This window comes from Astatotilapia calliptera, chromosome 10 (genome assembly GCF_900246225.1).
Source record: "Astatotilapia calliptera chromosome 10, fAstCal1.2, whole genome shotgun sequence".
In the NCBI taxonomy this organism is placed as follows: Eukaryota; Metazoa; Chordata; class Actinopteri; order Cichliformes; family Cichlidae; genus Astatotilapia; species Astatotilapia calliptera.
The window spans coordinates 17,083,722-17,101,067 of NC_039311.1; the positions used below are offsets into that span (position 1 = coordinate 17,083,722).

The window sequence follows — 17,346 nt, forward strand, 5'->3', positions numbered from 1 at the left end:
CATAATCTACTTGACTTTCATGAAAAGATCAAAACCATTTGGGGGATTCTGTCTTTCTGCTCTGCCAGTTGGACACAGTGAAGGTTCCTAATCACAATCCGTATGGACTCCAATCCCAGGAAATCACAGAAACGTGATTAAATACTTCAGGGAAAATTAAAGAAGGGAAGAAGGGGAGATTTAGGCTGCCCCGCCCATATATATATGAAATTGAGAGTAAAAGCAGTGAGCAATGAAAGATAACTGCTCCTCTGAGACTGTTTGTGTTGTAATAGCTGTTCTGCTCTGATGAATGCCCACAGCAGGCAGGTTTAACAAAGGAGAAGCACTGATAAATGTGCTACAGAAGAAAATCGCCATCCCCACGGCTGTACTGATGGAACATGAGGAACATGAGTGACGGTGTCGAGTTAAGAGAATAAAGACCACGAAATGAAAATGAAATGACAATGAATTTAATGAGGACGTCAACAAATGAAAATGAACACATTTAGCAAACAAAAACAAAAATGAGCCAAAAAGAGAGAGCAGCATCGCACGATGGAACCACGACAACATGTCGATAATTGACATGTTTACAAAAATCCGCATTAATGGAAAGAGCCAAAATTATCATCAAGCCTTTTTAGATGCGAGTGCTATTTGAATCATTAGTGAGTAATTTGGATAACTGATGTTTTTCTGTGGTTGTTGTTTTTGTGCGTGTGACAAACAAACAAAAGACAAAAAATGATTCTTGAAAAAAAGGCAAAAAACACTCTTCCGGGTTAGTCCACCGTGTGATGCGGCCGGTCTCTTTGACAGTCACAGAAACAAGCCAACTAATGACATCAAACACAACACATAATAAGAAATATATTACAACCAAAAATAACAAATACAATCTTCAGCAACAATACACTCGTGGGAATGAGATGAGACATTTATAAGAAGTTCACGATGCACACTTTCTGCTTCAGTCGGCACTCTTCCTTTCACACATACTCGCACACAAATAATTTCAAAATGAATCACCCGACACATAACATGAACGCTGAGAATGAGAGACGGAGCATGCAATTCAACAGATTACGGATGTGAATGGATGAACGGTGAGAGGAGGATGAAGGTGATACTACAGATAACAATTAGCACTCTGTTTCTCTTAGACTCTCCTAAATGCATCACAGCTGCTGCGACACAGACCTTCTGTTAGTGTCGCCTTCGATCTGTCACTCTCTCCTCTTAATGCATTGTCTTTTTTTGTATGTTTATTTGTTTTCACACCAAATGGAGCGGACAGACTGCGAAGAGCGCTGACCTCGGTGGCACATTGAATTATGCCTCAGAGCTGATATTGACAGAAAACACTGTTGTGGGTGCGTGCCTGTGTGGAATAATGTGTCTATAGATCTTATATGAAAATAAAACTAATACGGAAATTTAGGATGCTCTCAGTGGTTTCACTGAGGCAAGCGGCCTTGAAAAGCTCATAAGAAGTGCAAAGTGGAAGGGCGGGGGGACGGCGGGCAGGGGGACGATTTTGTGAATGTAGACCAGACTTTCATGCGTCGCTTGACAATTAGTAAAAATGGGTCACAGAGAGCATCAAATTTGCAAAATGTGTGAGTGTGCATGAAGCTGCTGTGCACAAATTTTCTGTACAAAAGTGTTCCACTGAAGTGTGCACGAACATGAAAGTTACTGTGCATGCACCTTCTTCTGAAGACGTGTGCATGCAATGGTGCAATGCTATGTTTGTAGTCTCTGCTTGGGGAAATAGGTTGTGATGGTCCTAGATGTGCTAGCAACCTACTTCAAGCAGCAAAGTGCCTCTAAGTGTTTAAATGCATGGTCCAGCGAGGTGAACTGTTAAATACAGCACTCGCAGTAGGTCACTGAGCCCCTGTGGCTGCTTAGGAAATAGATTTTTCATTCTTTTATTTGTTATATTTAACTTGCATTTTACCACCTAAACCTCATATCTGTGTTATTTTAGCCACTCTAAGCCTCAGATTGCTCTTCAGGGTTGGTAATGTTACTTGCTAGTTTTAAAGGGGTGCAGAGTTGTAATTATTCGTGCGGGTTTACACGCAAATCACAAAGAAGGAGAGGAGGAAATGTGCAAATTAGGGTCTTGGACTTATTGCCTCCTTCTCAAAGAAGATTAAATAGCATCTATAAGAGAGATGATGGAATATAATTTCTCCCCATGAGGTTAATACCCTTTGATATGGGGAGGCGAGAGGGAGGGGGTGGGTGTGAGAATGACTGGGAAACGACTGTAAAAGAGAAATTAGAAGGTGTCGGGGAGGGAAGGGACAGGGACAGGGAGGAAATCTGTAACAGGGTAGATAGAAGAAGTAAGAAGTGGAGAGGAGAATTACATCGTAACATGGCTGAAGAGCGTGGAGCTGCAGAGTGGAAGGAAGAGATAATGGCCTGTGAGGCTTCTTCCCCTCCTTACAGCAGTCAAGCCATCGCGGGCTTGCTGCAGAGGCTGGAATAATCCCTCTTTGAGAAACAGACACTCAACTGGAATGTAACTGCTGCAACAGTGAGCTCTGAAATGGGCTAGAAAAGAAGGTTTAAGGAGGTTACGAAAACCAAAGGATAGGTGGGATAGGTGGTGTGTTTGCGTTTATAGCACTGGATTTTCATATTGTGGAAGAGGCAGAAAGTGGGCGGGGTCATTTTCTACAATGACTGCCCCACATTTATTTAACCAGAGCAAAGAACATAGAAAGGGCGGTAGAGCTTATAAATGTGCGCACGAGCCAGAACATTTCCTCTCAACACTGTAAACTATAATGACCCAGTTCCATAATTCAGATGAATGTGGAAGCCCTGTTATAGCTACAGCTCATAGCTGATCTGTTATCCTGGGTTACCTTCAGATTGCGTCAATATAACTTCTCACTGATGGATTCAGACTCTCTGCCATTCATCTATGTTTCCCGATTCACGGAAAATAGCACAGGAAAACCCAAGGAATGGACTCTTTAACCTACGCTGACTGAGGATACGGTCATGCATGAACACACACACGCACACACACGCACACACATACTTATATAAAAGGTAATGACCCCCTCTGCTTTCCTCCCATAAAATCCGCCTGTGTAAATAAATAGTTGCAACATACATCATAGCTGCATCCCTGCAGTCAGGCAGAACGTGCAGTGAGTTTCAATCAGTGTGCATTAGAAACACACGAAACCTGCGAGTAGAAGCCTATGTGGATACACATGTATCTGTATTTCGGTATTCTAGAGGCTGAGGTGAACTGAGCTAGCGAGTGTTTGTTTAGGAGGGAGAAGACACTAAAACAGCAGTCGGCTTAAGCGCAAATTTAAGAGATGCTGTCAGAAAGCTGAGTGATTGGGATTGGAGCTGTTCTTAAAAGCTCACCCACATCACTGTCAAAGACTGGATTAACAAATACTTTGATATAAGCATCTACACACACGCGCGCGCACAGTGTACACGAAGTCGAGATATTTAATTCGAAGTTTTCCCTTTGAGTTGCATGCTCCTGCTCTGCACAGCAGTAATTTTATTTGTTAGCTACAGAAAACAGACTGCTATTAAGGTACTTTAACAGGCATACATGACAAAAAAGGGCTTAAATAATCAAATAGACTAGTATAAAATGTATTTCTACATCATTTACACAACTCGACATGTACAAAATAATGTGACTTGATTAAAAAAACAAAAGAAATTCTATATCAGAAGTGTGTACTGATTGCATCTTTTTGCTGAAAGATGGTCAAATGCAATGCAATGCCCAGCAGGTGAAGAAGGATGCAATCCAATTTCTGGAAATTAAAAACACACTGCAGACTGGGGCAGACTGCCAATCAGCCAGTCTCATCTTTATATCAGATACTGCACAATTTACCGACTAGCAGATCAGGTGATCTCAACAGGTCGGTGTTAACGTTATTCAGTGCTGAGCCACCAAAGGCAGACAGAGTTCTTTATGAGGGACAGAATATGTGCTATAATATCCAAATGAAATGAACATTTGCCTTGCTGGAAGCCCAGAGCAGCACTGGGTGAGGTCTGAAATACTAAAGATGCTGGGAAGTTGTGCTTTCTTCATAATCTAGTGATTCTAAGATGTAGTCGGCCTATGCTCAGTCCCGGCTTTGTCCATTTCCTGAGAAAATAGAATAATTGTGTTATAAGTTTTGTGATTTGGAGTCACTAAATGCTACGGGCTGACTCTTAGTGCGTGCTTTGCGAGCGTGCTCGTGTATTCCCATTCTTACCCTGCGTCGGCTAAGGCTGCCTGGACTGGTTGGGGAGGGGCTGGGAGATTTTCCCGAATGAGGAGTTGACAGCTGACTGGCCGGCGTCCCGTTCACTGGAGGGAGAAAAGAAAGGAGAGAAAAAACGGAGCAGGATGGATGAGAGTGGAGCGACCACTTTAAAAAACAAACAAACAAAAAAAAACACATAAATATTGTAATAGATGACTCCTTAAATGAAAATGCCTATTTTTTTAGAACAGCTATATTAGTGTCTAGCAACAGCCTACACTTCCGCCCTCAGCATCTCTCCATTAACATGAATGAGGCAGAGGAAGAGGAGAGCAAGGGAGAGAGTGAGGGAGAAAGATAAAGAAGAGCACCGAAGTCCACACTAGTTTTTTTTCTTTTTTCAGTCTAACAAAACAAACCCAGCAACAGCATCTCATTAAACAAGAACATACATTAATCAACCTCGCACACCAATCCTGTGTGCAGTTTGGCAGGGGGAGGAAAAGAAAAATCCAGGAGCATCATTAACCGGCAAAAAAACCACCAGCCTGTATTTCATCTTACTGAAAACATGACTTATTGTTTCTTGGCAACAAGAGGCTGCTTGGAGAATACAAAAACGGTCAGACGCAACTGAGTTCAGCTGAAGGCATATGTCATCTTCCTGAAGAGATTCAGAGCAGAATTCAGAAAACACTACAAGACTTAATACAAACACCCCTTTTTTAAAAATGCGGTTTAATTTCCTTTCTATGGCTGCCAGCACTGAGCTCTGTTTATATTGGCATTGAGATATAAAGAGCTCCAGCATGTAAAGAGTTCCTTTTATTTGTAACGTTCACCTAAATACAATTTCAGCCCAGCTCACAAGTCTGTGTATTTCCTGCTGAGATCAAAGAACTTTCTGAATTATTCAAGACAAAGGAGGAAAGCACAAAAGAGACTAAGATATAACATCTGCCGCTGTATCACACGTATCATCGCCATCATCATCATCATCATTATCATCATTAAAACATAAAAAAATAAAGAAACCCTTCTCCTAAAGCTCTTCATTGATGAAATTCAACATCACGGCGTTACGCACACAGGCAGACACTCCTCCTGGTTACACAACAAAAGCATTAACATTTTAACGGCAGCTCTCACTGACCTCTTACCAGAAAAATCCCTACACGACACTTTACAAAGTCAGCAGCTTGGCATGTGTTGCGGTGACACGGCGGACACAATCAGAGGTGTCCAAAAATGATCCGATCCAGGGACAATTAAAGTTTTACGTTACCCGGGGAAATGGTATTATAAAAGCTGCATGCATTACAGGGGTTTATTTTCTGGATGGGATGGTTTCCTACCTTCCACTTCCAGCATGATGAAAAGCACAGTGATAATCCAAAATGGGATAAAGAGAGGAGGAGGAAGAACAGCACCTTTGTACTCGCTCCGTCCGAGTGTGATAATAAACTGTGGTGAATGGGAGAGACGGAGCAGGGCTGTAGTGTACTACACAGAGAGGCGGAGAGGCTGCTTGCGCAAACTCTGACGCGCACCAGTGAGCAGAGACAGAGAGAGAGAGAGAGAGAGAGAGAGAGAGAGAGGAGGGGGGTGTAGTACAAAAAAATAACATCTATATTTTAAATATCTATCCACTGGCCTCCTTGCTTGTATGAGACAAGCTGAGAAAGGGGCGGATTAGAACTGATAATATAACTAATGCAGTAGATATAGATCCAACCAAGGAGGCTGTAATGCTCAGGAGCAGCCTGTCCTACTTTAAGAGCTTTACACTTCCTCGTGGAAACATCCTCAGGAAAAATCAAGAACAATAATTCTTCTATTTATTAGAAGTCTCACCCAAAGCAGCAGCCATTGCACCAGCGTCCTCTGCATGTCTTTAGGTTTTATCATTCCTCAAGTTACATGGCCAAACTAGAGGATACTGCAAACAAGATTCACCCAGACCTACTGGAGCTATTTTCTAATTTTGGCTGTAAATGAAAAAAATAAAATCTCATCCTTCAGGAAGCATTTGAATTTTCTCTCTAGCCCAGACTGGTTGAGGAGTTACAGCAAGGTGACACACAGATGATGAAATCTCTTTCTATCAGTGTTCAGCTAGCAGTGCCTTATGAATGCCTTGTGCTACTATGATACATTAAATATCTCCGTAAAGCTCGTCTTATCTACTTTCAGAAACCGTTTGAGTTTTGTCTCAACAATAACAGGATTATGGTCATTTAAAAAGTGCTTGTAAAATGGGCCCATGGCTAAATGTTGAAACAACTCCACCACAAAAGCTCTGGAAGACTTTCTGGTAAGACCAGTTAATGGAGAAGTTTGTGGTTGTGATACACAGGCAGGTTTTTTCTCCCAGTATGTGTCGCCAGGTTGTAAAGCGAACGGTTCCAAATGAATTCAGTGTAACTTGTTTTCTTTCTAGGTTCATTTTTCCAGTGTGACTCAACATTCACACATGAGGAGATCCACTGTTGGAGTAAGGATACCAATTTGGCCACAATGCAGCCACAAAAAGACGCTGTTTTTCAGCTTCTTTCACACCTACTGTGTTAAATGCAGCAAGTGTTATGCTTAGAAAAAAACAACAACAATAATAATAATATTAATGACAAGTGAGCTGGGCTAGTATCGAAGATTGAAAAGCACCTCGTGTGCTCCTGTCTCCTGCTGAGTGATGCCCTGATTGATGCACTGGCTGCATATTATGTAAGACTCTTGAAAAAAGAAATAAAAACACAGCCTCAGAGTGAATGTGAAGTATATCCAGGAGATCTGTCACTGCTATTGACGAGCAGTGTGACAGTACAATGTTCATTGTTTAAATAACCCATTACACGGAGCTGACGTAAAGCCTGCGAGTTAATTAAAGTGTTTTCGGTTCCTAAGTAGAAAACAAGACAGCACCGTTCTTCATCTGGGAACTGTAAATTTCTGTGACAGAGCGGACCAAGTATAGACCAACACTGCCTTTCCTCAAGTCGAGACATTAATGCGTCTAAAAATTCAATTTAATCCACACAAGCATAAAATAATGCCTGCTCAATTATGGTACCCAGCAGCAACACATTCAGCTATTACAAGCTGTATGGGTAAACAAGCACAGTGGTTTAAAACTGTTATTTAATAATGTCAGTATAAGAGAAAAATGTGTGATCTTGATTTTCTACATTGTCATCGGCTCACATCCTCCTCCATATGAGGAATTTGGAAGCTTGTGTGTATCCAGCCTTTATTCTTAGATCCAAATATGCACACTCTGTTCTAAAAATTGAATATTTTCAGCATATTTGAGCAAATTCTATAGATAAAATCATGCATGAAGGCAGGTTTTGGGACAACACAGTGAAACATTACAAATTCTCATATGACTCAATTCTCAATTCTCAAATGACATAACAGAAGTCAATAAAAGCACCAGAGCAGCTCTGTTTCATAACACCAAAGCTGCCTGAAAGGATGTGTCCTTATGCATTTAGTGCTGTTGTTTTGTATTTGTTGCATCCCCTCTGCTCAAAGTACATTCGGGCCTTTCATGATTGGATTTTTCCGAGCAAGAGATGTGTTGAAGGCTGCAGACATCATGTGTTCACAGTTCAGAAGCTGCCGCTGCCAGCAGGGAATCCTCTCGAGACACCCTGCATTTATTTTTGGGTCAGCTGCCCCAAACACTTCAGCGTGAAGTCTCTCCATTCACGAGGAGCCGCTTATGACGGAAAGCACGAGGTGAGACGCCGAGGCAGCGAGAGAGCGATTCTTCCTGACTACATCTGCACTTCTCAGTTAATTTTAGCTGACATGAGGCATTCGAGGAGAGCCGGGGGACAGATGGTAAAATGGAGGGGAGGGGAAGGAGAAACTATGTATGAGTGCAAAATGTTTTCTCACTTTATTTTGGGTTTGTGTGCTTGTGACATCATCTCAGAGCGACGCTCGAGTGACAATGTCAGCCTGAGAAGCAACAATCTGCCGACACACAACCAAAAGACTAATGCTAAATACGACCACCGTCAATACGAAAGGGGAACGAGGCAGCATCCAAGCGACGCATTAAAATTGCAAGGTTGAATAATTTTAAATGGAATTTGTAACATAACATTTAATTTTCCTTCACTTTGATGCCTTCTCGTTAATTTCAAATTATTCTATTTCTGTGCAATTATGATTCATCGGCGAGACAGAGCATGATTCACCTAACAAACATTCAGCACACAAGTCTCTGAGCTTTGATGTTCTTCGGTACGTACAAGGACGGAGAGTTAAACTTCATCTGTGCTGGGAAGCGGGACGAGAAGTTGTTTGTTCTGCATTGATTCAGCATATTTCTCAGAAGGCTTTCTGTTCATGAAAGAGACCAAAGACAACGTGTTTTTCTAGTCTGATAAAGGAACGCAAAGGCTGCACCATCCTTTTTTTGCTCCATCACATATCCAACATAAATCCGATACTCGACAGAGATGCTTTTACATATATTCCATTCACTTTTGTGTGTTGCAGTTTATATGGAGTATAATCTCACTGTGAGCAATACACAACTGTGACTGCTTTGTTGATCACTATACAAGCGCTGTTTATCACAAATCCTTAGTGTGAACCTTTTAGATCTAATGCTTATTAAAAATAGAATGATTTTTTTGAATAGCTGCTTTCTTCTGAAAACACAGTAAAATTGTTAAAAAGTTAGGGATTAGTCAAGAAAGCGTTTTTTCAGAGTGAACCAGACTCGTGGTAAATAGACCGATTCTTATATAGAGCTTCTCTACTCTACCGGAGCACTTAAAGTATTTTATACAACATGCCTCATTCACATAAACACTTTCTTCTATGCTTAAGTTCTTTCTTTCTAACATTCACACACATTCATACTCATAGCAACTTGGGGTTAGTATCTTGCATATTTGGCATGCAGACTGGAGCAGCCAGGGATTCTTATCAGTAGATGACCTGCTCCACATACTGCACAGCAGGTCTGTAGAGTAGCTCTACCTAATCGTTTGCTGCCTATTCCCACCACACAAGTCACATAACTTCTCCATCCATCCATTACCTTCTGATTATCTAAAGTTGATAAGATGACAAGACAAACCAGATGTGGTACATAATCTCTCCAGTGAGTTTTGGGTGTCCTCCCAGTGAGGGGTGCCTGGAAAACCTCTAATGGGAATTGCCCAGGAGGCATCCTAACCACCTTCTTTCAGCATGGAAGAGCTTGGAGCTTTTCCCCGTGTTTTTTTTTTTGTTTGGTTGGGTTTTTTTTATACAGTCTCCTTAATGCCCAGATGTGTCTGGGATGCAAGGAACAAAAGCAAATACAGGAAAAAGGTGCTGTGTCCTGGACTATTGGAGTACACTGAACATTTGCATTTGTTTCACAGTTAGCTGTTAGCTGGTGTAGACTTTTGCACATCTATAGTATCTTGCCGCGTCTCAGAATGCAAAGCACACGGGGTTATAGTTTTTTTTTTTAGCTATAACTTACAACATACACCTGGTAGCTGGTTGGGATCCTGATTGGATGAGGTTCACACCAAAAACCAACCACTCTGGAGTTCATTTAGAAACGCAACGAGACCAACTCCTCCAAAGGTCTTGCGATCACTGCGTCGACACACCTGCACAAGTGAACCGCACAAAGTCAGAAAACTAAACACCACACCTGTGCCTTATGTGGATACATTTTAAAAGCTCTGATTTCAGTTTGATTCTCCCGATCGCATTCTTTGTCTCCGTATGAGTGTGCGGTTGTCTATAGCTCGCTTGTTTTGCTTTTCTGTGCCTCTTTAGTGGTGTCCAGGTCTACCCTGCAAACGTGCAGAATGAGGAGCAGCCAGACACACACAAAGAACACCAGGTGGTGCTTAGCAGCACACGTGTTGTGTTACGTGCACTCACTATCTGGCTTTCACTACCTTGCAGATAATTCTCGCCTCACATCTGCTCTGTGCAGCTCCTCAGGTCCAGCTTATTATATGTGATCAAGAATTTTATGTCTGTGTTGGCTGAAGGGAAAATTAATGTGGGAATTCAAGGCTGCTTTTTCAGCACACCCAAAGACCCGGAGCAAGGTTAAAAACTATAGGAGATCGTCATCATGCACTGACATCATGGATGAAAAATAACACTTCTACTGTCTGCCAAGAGTCTTTCTGATGTCGAAGTCTTATTTCCACTGTGAAGATGTCCATCCATAACTAACAGCAATATGATCACACAGTGATTTTTGAGTAATTTGTTGCATTTTAACTTGTTGCATTTTAACTTTATGATGTTTATTTGAAAGACCTAACTCTAATTTGTGTCCTGATATCAGGAGGCTGTGAACTCAAAGCTCAGGAATAGCAGGTTACTGCTCAAAATGTCTCTATTTTGAGAAAATGTGTTGATGATGTAAGATCACATGCTCCCCAGATCTCAGTTTTTGTTATATTTATTCTAATTTAGGACTAAGAATAAGCTTCACGGCTAATTAATCTGTTAATTTCTCTCTTGATTTACTGATTAAATGCTTGTAGTCTATAATTACCCAAAATACTCAAAATTTCCAAAAATCCCAAGTTGACATCTGTAAATAGCAGTCCAATAACCATAACGTGTCCGATCAGAATGATATAAAACAGAGTAAAGAAACACTTGTGATCAAATATTTCAGCAGTAGTAATACTTAAACCTGCAAATTGCACATAGCAAGAGGAGACGGCACACACTGGGAAACTGCACCACTGAACTTGCCTTTAACGCAACACTTTAGATCTAAATAAAGTTTGTAAATAAATACATTGTCTTTATTTTCATTACCAGTGATGAGACCTGATCACAGTAACGCCTATCAAATGTCATTGGACATTGACACAGTCCCCCATTTTCAGACGCTCAAAAGTAATTGAACAAAATAACATGATTTTAAATATAAAGACTGTTTTCAGTGCTTAGATGAAAATCGTGAGTGCCTGAAGTCTAGAAACCACAGATATCACCAAATGCTGTGTTTTCTTTAGACCTTTACATCATCTTCAGATGTGTTTTTGTGGGTCTCTCTGTCTTCAGTTTTTCTTCAGTAACTGAAAAGCATGCTCTCAAGTCTGAGCAGAGTACAGCCCTGTACGCCTTATCACAGTCCATCTGCTATCATTTCTACCAGCAGTCACATCATCGACACACACTAGTAAACTGGTTTCACTGGCAGACATCCATGCTCATGCCATAACACTGACTCCACCATGTTTGGCAGATACTGTGGATCAGATCATGAGCTATTGTTCTCCTTCTCTTACTTTTCTCCTCCCCAAAGTTCATTTTGGTTTCATCTGTCCAAAGAATTTGCTTCAGAAGTGTGCAGGCTGTTTTGGATGTTTTCTGGCAAAGCCTAACGTGGATGGATGTCTTGCTCTTGAGCCAAACCAGTAGTTTGCACAAGTGTCTGTTTATATTTTTGAAGGTGTCTTTTGATTGTTGACCTTGACAATGATACTGCTATCTCCCCAAGAGTGTTGGTCTTGACTTGGCTTGATGTTATGAAGTTGTTTTTCTTTGGGAACATATTCTCTGATCATCCACTTTAGTTCTCCTCTGTGATCTTTCTGGTCTTTCGGTGTTGCTGAGCTGGCCAGTTCATTCCTTCTTTTTAAGAATGGATCTTTAGACCTCATATTGAGAGGTCCAGTGAACAGCTTCCAAATTCAAATTTTAACACTTGGAATGAGCTCAAGGAATAACAGCAGAACAGGCCTCACATGGCCATTAAACTGCTTGTTAGACGAATGTCCAATTACTTTAGAGCCTCTAAAAATTGGGGACTGTGTATAAAAAAAAGTGATTCCTAAAGAGTTAATGGAATACATTTGCTGAGCCCCTTGAATTAAAGCTGGAAGTCTATGGTTCAGTCACACAGTGATTGTTTGATTTAAAATCCACAGAAAACTACAATAATTGTGTCTTTGTCCAAAGAAAATATGAACCTAACTGTACATACAGATTGATAAGTGAATGTGCTCCTGGTTCAGCAGTATCAGCTGTTGTTCACTACTATAACAGAACATGTTGTCCTCAAGGGGAGGGAACACGATGTGCTTTTAACATTTGAATAAAAGAGCAGCAGAAGGTTAGTCAGGGTCAGACAGATTTCCACTGCTGTTTTGTTCCTGACCAACAATGTCTGAGGGAGTAAATACAAACAGAAAACAGTCAACACCAGTCAGGGAATATTTGATGATGTTAAGCAGCGGAAGCAACACCAGAAGGTGAACATTTTGGCGACGTGAAAAAAACGCAGGGACGTTCTGAGTCAGGGCGAGGGCCGAACGTCAGTCAGCTCCTCTCCCCTCTGCAGGCCATTTCACAGGAAGTCCCTGCCATATATGGTTGTCACAGGCCATTGTGTCTGTAGCTACATGCTCCTACTGTGCTATGTTCCCATGGCAACCAAGACGAATCAGTCCCTCCCTCCGCCAGTCTCTTGTTTTCTCTTTCTCTCTCTCTCTCACACACACAGACACACACACACACACACACACACACACCAGGATACACCTTTATTCCAGACTTTGCTGCAGCCAGCGAGATCAGATGGTGGTGTATGACTCACTCTCATAACCTTTCCCCAAAGTTTTCAAGCCTTCAGCATCCAGAAGTTTCTCTCCTTACCCCAGCTGTTTACATCCTTCTTCCTATTCAGGTCAACAAAAAATCCAGCAGCAAATGTTCGCGTTCGTTCTGCGTGGTCACGTTACGGTTACGATTTAAGGTTAAAATAATAATAATAATAATAAAGAAATAAATGGTGCCTCTGGACTTCAGCAGCAGGTGGAACAAATTCTTCTTTAGTAGTTTCTGTGTGTTGCATCACCCACTCAATAACCCCCCTACCAAAAAAAACCCCAATAGGTCTTTATACGCGTACAAATCATAAAATGATTACAGTGTGGAGGAAAAGTTAAGTGCACTGTTGCATAACCAGGCATATTACACACAACCAAAGCTCAAGCTGTGCAATCAGACAATGCCTGATTTTGTTCAAAGCTCTAAACTAATCATCAAGTTCTCGCCAGCTCTGAGACAGACCGAATGAATGTTTGGCCTCTTAAACACACACACACACACACACACACACACACACACACACACACACACACACACACACACACACACACACACACACACACACACACACACACAAACAGTTGTGGTGCATTAATGAAAGCTGCATTCATCTATCAGAATGATTGTTTTCACACACGTTTGGTCTGTTGTTATCTCAAAAGGACTTCTAGACAGACTCTCAGGCACAAACAATAAGAGCAGGCACCAGTGCAAGCTTATTACATTTCATTAGTATGTCAGGTGAAGCACGGCTTGTTGGGGAGCTGCAGGATTGAGTCACCAGCCCCGTTCATCTTTCCCTCTCATCTTCACTCCTTCCACCCTCCCTCTCTCTCTCTTTTTTTTTGTTGCTTTTTACCTCTCTCATCCCTGTTTGCCTTTTTCTCTCCTCCCTTGTGAAAACATTCTCATTTGAATTCACATTCAAGCAACAAGGCGCAGCTCACATATGTACGCCGCGAGACACTCCACAGAGCTCAGATTTCATCGTGTTCATTCATACTGCGCTGAGATGCCGATTAAGTGACGATCTAGAAAACACCAAGCAATCAGACGATGAGCTATTATTACACAAACAACTCCCGACCACGGCGAACGCATCTGAGGTGCTGCAGACATGCACAAGCTCAAAAAAAAAGGCAGGGGATGAGTTACAGGGTGTGTTAAACTACTTAAAGAGAGGACTAGAAGAAGACAGAAACTTTTGCTGTCTTACCAGATGCAGGCGACTTGCTGCGCAGCGATTGGACAACAGTTCTGGGGGAGCCTCGGTTCAAAGAGCCTGACATCCTCCCATAGATCAATGATTTCATCATACGACACTCTGCAAGCACAAAGAGAGGACAGATAGAGGTGTTCAGGGACTGTTTAGCAAATATTAATCCACTCACCTTTATGTATTCATCCAGTGCGCTGAAATCCAAAATGTGTAAGCTGTAGAAATTCAAATCCTAAGGAGGTAGCAGCTTTTTTACCTTCTTGCAGCACTCGGGATTTCATGCTCAAATAAACTGACATTAGGTGTGCGACACTGTAACATGACACTGGTTTGTGGCACAGAAACAGCCTTAATATTACACCATCAGAGCACTCGAACAACACGACAGCTCTGTTAGTCTGAAATGAAAAGTTTATGGATTTTAAGCCAGCTACTGTTTTAATATTGTTTTTGAGTGAGTCTAACCTTTAGCCGTGCAAGAGAACAGCAAACCACTAATGTATCGCCACACTTGTAATTGGTTTTACCTTCAGGTCCCCCTGCAAAAACGAGCCCTGACCTTCAGTGGGCTCGTTTTCCAAACGCAATTATTGTGGTGCTTCAGAAGTGACAGCTATGACTCACGGAGGTCTTACAGACACACACACACACACACACACAGCGCTAGTAAATGAGCCATGTGATGGTATTAAAACACACGCTCCGTGTCGGCTCCATCCCCAAAACTTTACTCCTCCACTGTTCATTAACCCAGCCCCATTATAGCTCATTGCCATTATAGACCAGTGGGAAAGACAAATTGTACAGCTTGCCCCGCACATGTCTGTGTGTGTGCGTGTGTGTGTGTGTGCATGCGTGCGTGCATATGAGAGCCTGGCTGTGTGTCTGTCTGTATTTGCATTTGCTTGTGTGGCAGACGTTTGTGGCCCAGTGATTAATGTACAATACCGAGTGTTAACATGATGACAGTGTGCCAGAGCTGAGGCAGAGGCGATAATTATAGCGATGCTGAGAGGAGGCGAAGTTGTCTGCAGCTCTGACTCCAGATGTCTCTCTGTTACGCTGTCTGTTTCGTTTGTCGCTCTCCGTTCCTGTCTGTCTATTTCTGCCTCTTGCTCTCTGTCTGCCAGCGCATGATGAGGTGTCAAATCATGCTCTGTGTCTATAAAACATTAGATATGGCTGTGTTATAATCACTGTTTTTGGGGGGGAAATGTGGTTCAGACGAATTCTCCTGACGAAAATCGACCTATGTAGAAGAGTCTGTGTAACGTTTTTAACGGTGTTGATTGTGCCCAAACTTTCATAAAGGACATTTGGGATGTTTAGAGAACATTCCCATACTGCCCCTCAATGGTCACATGAGATCATTTAATTGAGAAATTAAACAAAGGATCCTACGTGGGTAAAAGCTGAATGTATACTCTCCATTCTCAGTAAGATTTTTAAAAAGATCATTTTCATTCCTTTATGGTCATGTTGCAGCATTTCATAGCAGACATTTGGTATCTTTGGGGTACATTTTCTTATGGTAATCTGTTATTCACAATATTTACATGAGGACCTTTCATACGAGACTAGTGGAAACATTTTGGATATGAAGAAGATGTTCCCTATAAATGTAAGAGATTGCACCCTTTTTCGTTTTAATAAAAGTTAATTGAAACTGAAGTTTAATAAATATTGGATATGGTTGGGGATGGAGCAAGGAGTAGTCTGATTACAACAATTATCACAACAATCAGATAATGTTACATCTGGCTATTTGCAACTAGAAGTGTTGCATTTAAATGCATTTGGCACACATTCTTGGGAAATACTGGGAGTGATCGGGGGACAGTTGATATATGGTACCATGTATTGAGCCATTACTAATTTGGTTTAGTTTTCCAGGCTTTCTGAAGGTCTTTCAAAGTTTTTCTTTGGACATTGGCTGCTTTATCACTGCTCATTTTTGTACCGGACCATTCTCACAGGAATGTTTTTATTCATTAATTATTAAGCCACTTAACACTGACCCATCAATCATTCAGGCTTAAAAAACGCACATAACACAAGGAATGACCAGTGTTGTGTCCACACGTAACGGATAACACAGAATCCATTTTAAATAGTATCTTTAGCCACTTTGTTACTAGGAGCCTGAACAAAACACATTATTTGTTCCAATTTCTTTAGATGAGTCTATGAAAAATAATACAGATAACACAGTTTGACAGACTTAAAATAGTATTTTTGTACCAACAACATCTGTCCCTTCAGTTAATAAATCTAATGCTCACTGAAGTCTCATCAGAAATGGTCTTAATGGAAGTGTACCTGTTAAGAAGCCATTCTCAAGGAAGATAAATAGAGAACAAAGACTTATGGATGCCAAATTACACAAGAACTGAACGGAAAATTAGTGACAACAGGTCTTATGCGAAAGATCCCAAACACACTCCCGCTGCCGTAAAGCACACCTGAATAGAAAAACACACAAACTCTATATCAGTCATGGATTGGCCTCTCCAGAGCCTGAACCTTAATATTACTGAAGCAGCGTGAGATCATCTTGACAGAAAACAGAAAAAAAAGGAAGCTTTGAACATCCTTCAAGAAGCCTGGAGAACTATTCCTGAAGACTACTTAAAAGATGGCTTGCCTAAGAGCATTCAGGCTGTGTGCAAGAATAAAGATGGGAATACCAAACATTGACTTTCAGGCTCATTAGATTTATACAACCTCAGTTTTTGCCTGTTATTATGTATTTGCACAAATGCATCTTTGGACCTATTTCACACTTTTCTAGCAAAATATAAACATGGGCGCCTGAAAACTTTCCTTTAGATCACTATAGTATAATTAACTGAATTACGATTACATTACCAGGCCTTTATGTCCTTCACACATTAAATAGTCAACACAAGGTCAGAAATCAACGCTTGAAGTTTAAACGCAGTTTTAGGTGAAAGTTAGAGATGTACAGGCTTGAGTTTGACATATCTGGATTCTTCAAACACGTGTTTTCATCAGGGAGCTGTCTGACTAGTCTTCACTCAGTAGCATGACAGCAGCCTACGATACAGGCAGAGACACAAGAACAAGCAGCCCTGCAACCACTTCTGTGGTCCCCACAGAGCCCTTATTTCAACATCATTGAGACAAACTGGGAATACATGAAAAGAAACCGAAAACAGGCAGCTGAACTCCACAGATTTACAGTGTTTCAAAGAGGACTGGAGCTCTTTTCACAACAGCAGCTCAAAAAACGAATTTGGAGGAAGCTTT

At 41.4% G+C, this 17,346-nt stretch overlaps 1 protein-coding gene across 4 annotated transcripts in view; it reads right to left on the reverse strand.

Moving 5' to 3' along the window:
• The window catches only part of dclk1a (doublecortin-like kinase 1a), a 56,945-nt gene that overhangs the window by 11,646 nt on the left and 27,953 nt on the right, over window positions 1–17,346 (reverse strand). For 2 of the 4 annotated variants that reach the window (XM_026183257.1, XM_026183256.1), the window contains exons 1-2: window positions 5,603–5,773; window positions 4,257–4,351 (exon numbers count right to left, since the gene is read on the reverse strand). In XM_026183257.1, the coding sequence (XP_026039042.1) occupies window positions 4,257–4,351; window positions 5,603–5,618 (111 nt within the window). In that variant the 5' untranslated portion in view covers window positions 5,619–5,773. Of the gene's footprint in view, window positions 1–4,256; window positions 4,352–5,602; window positions 5,774–14,073; window positions 14,182–17,346 lie in introns of those variants that run through there. The other 2 variants (XM_026183253.1, XM_026183254.1) reach the window with 1 other exon arrangement.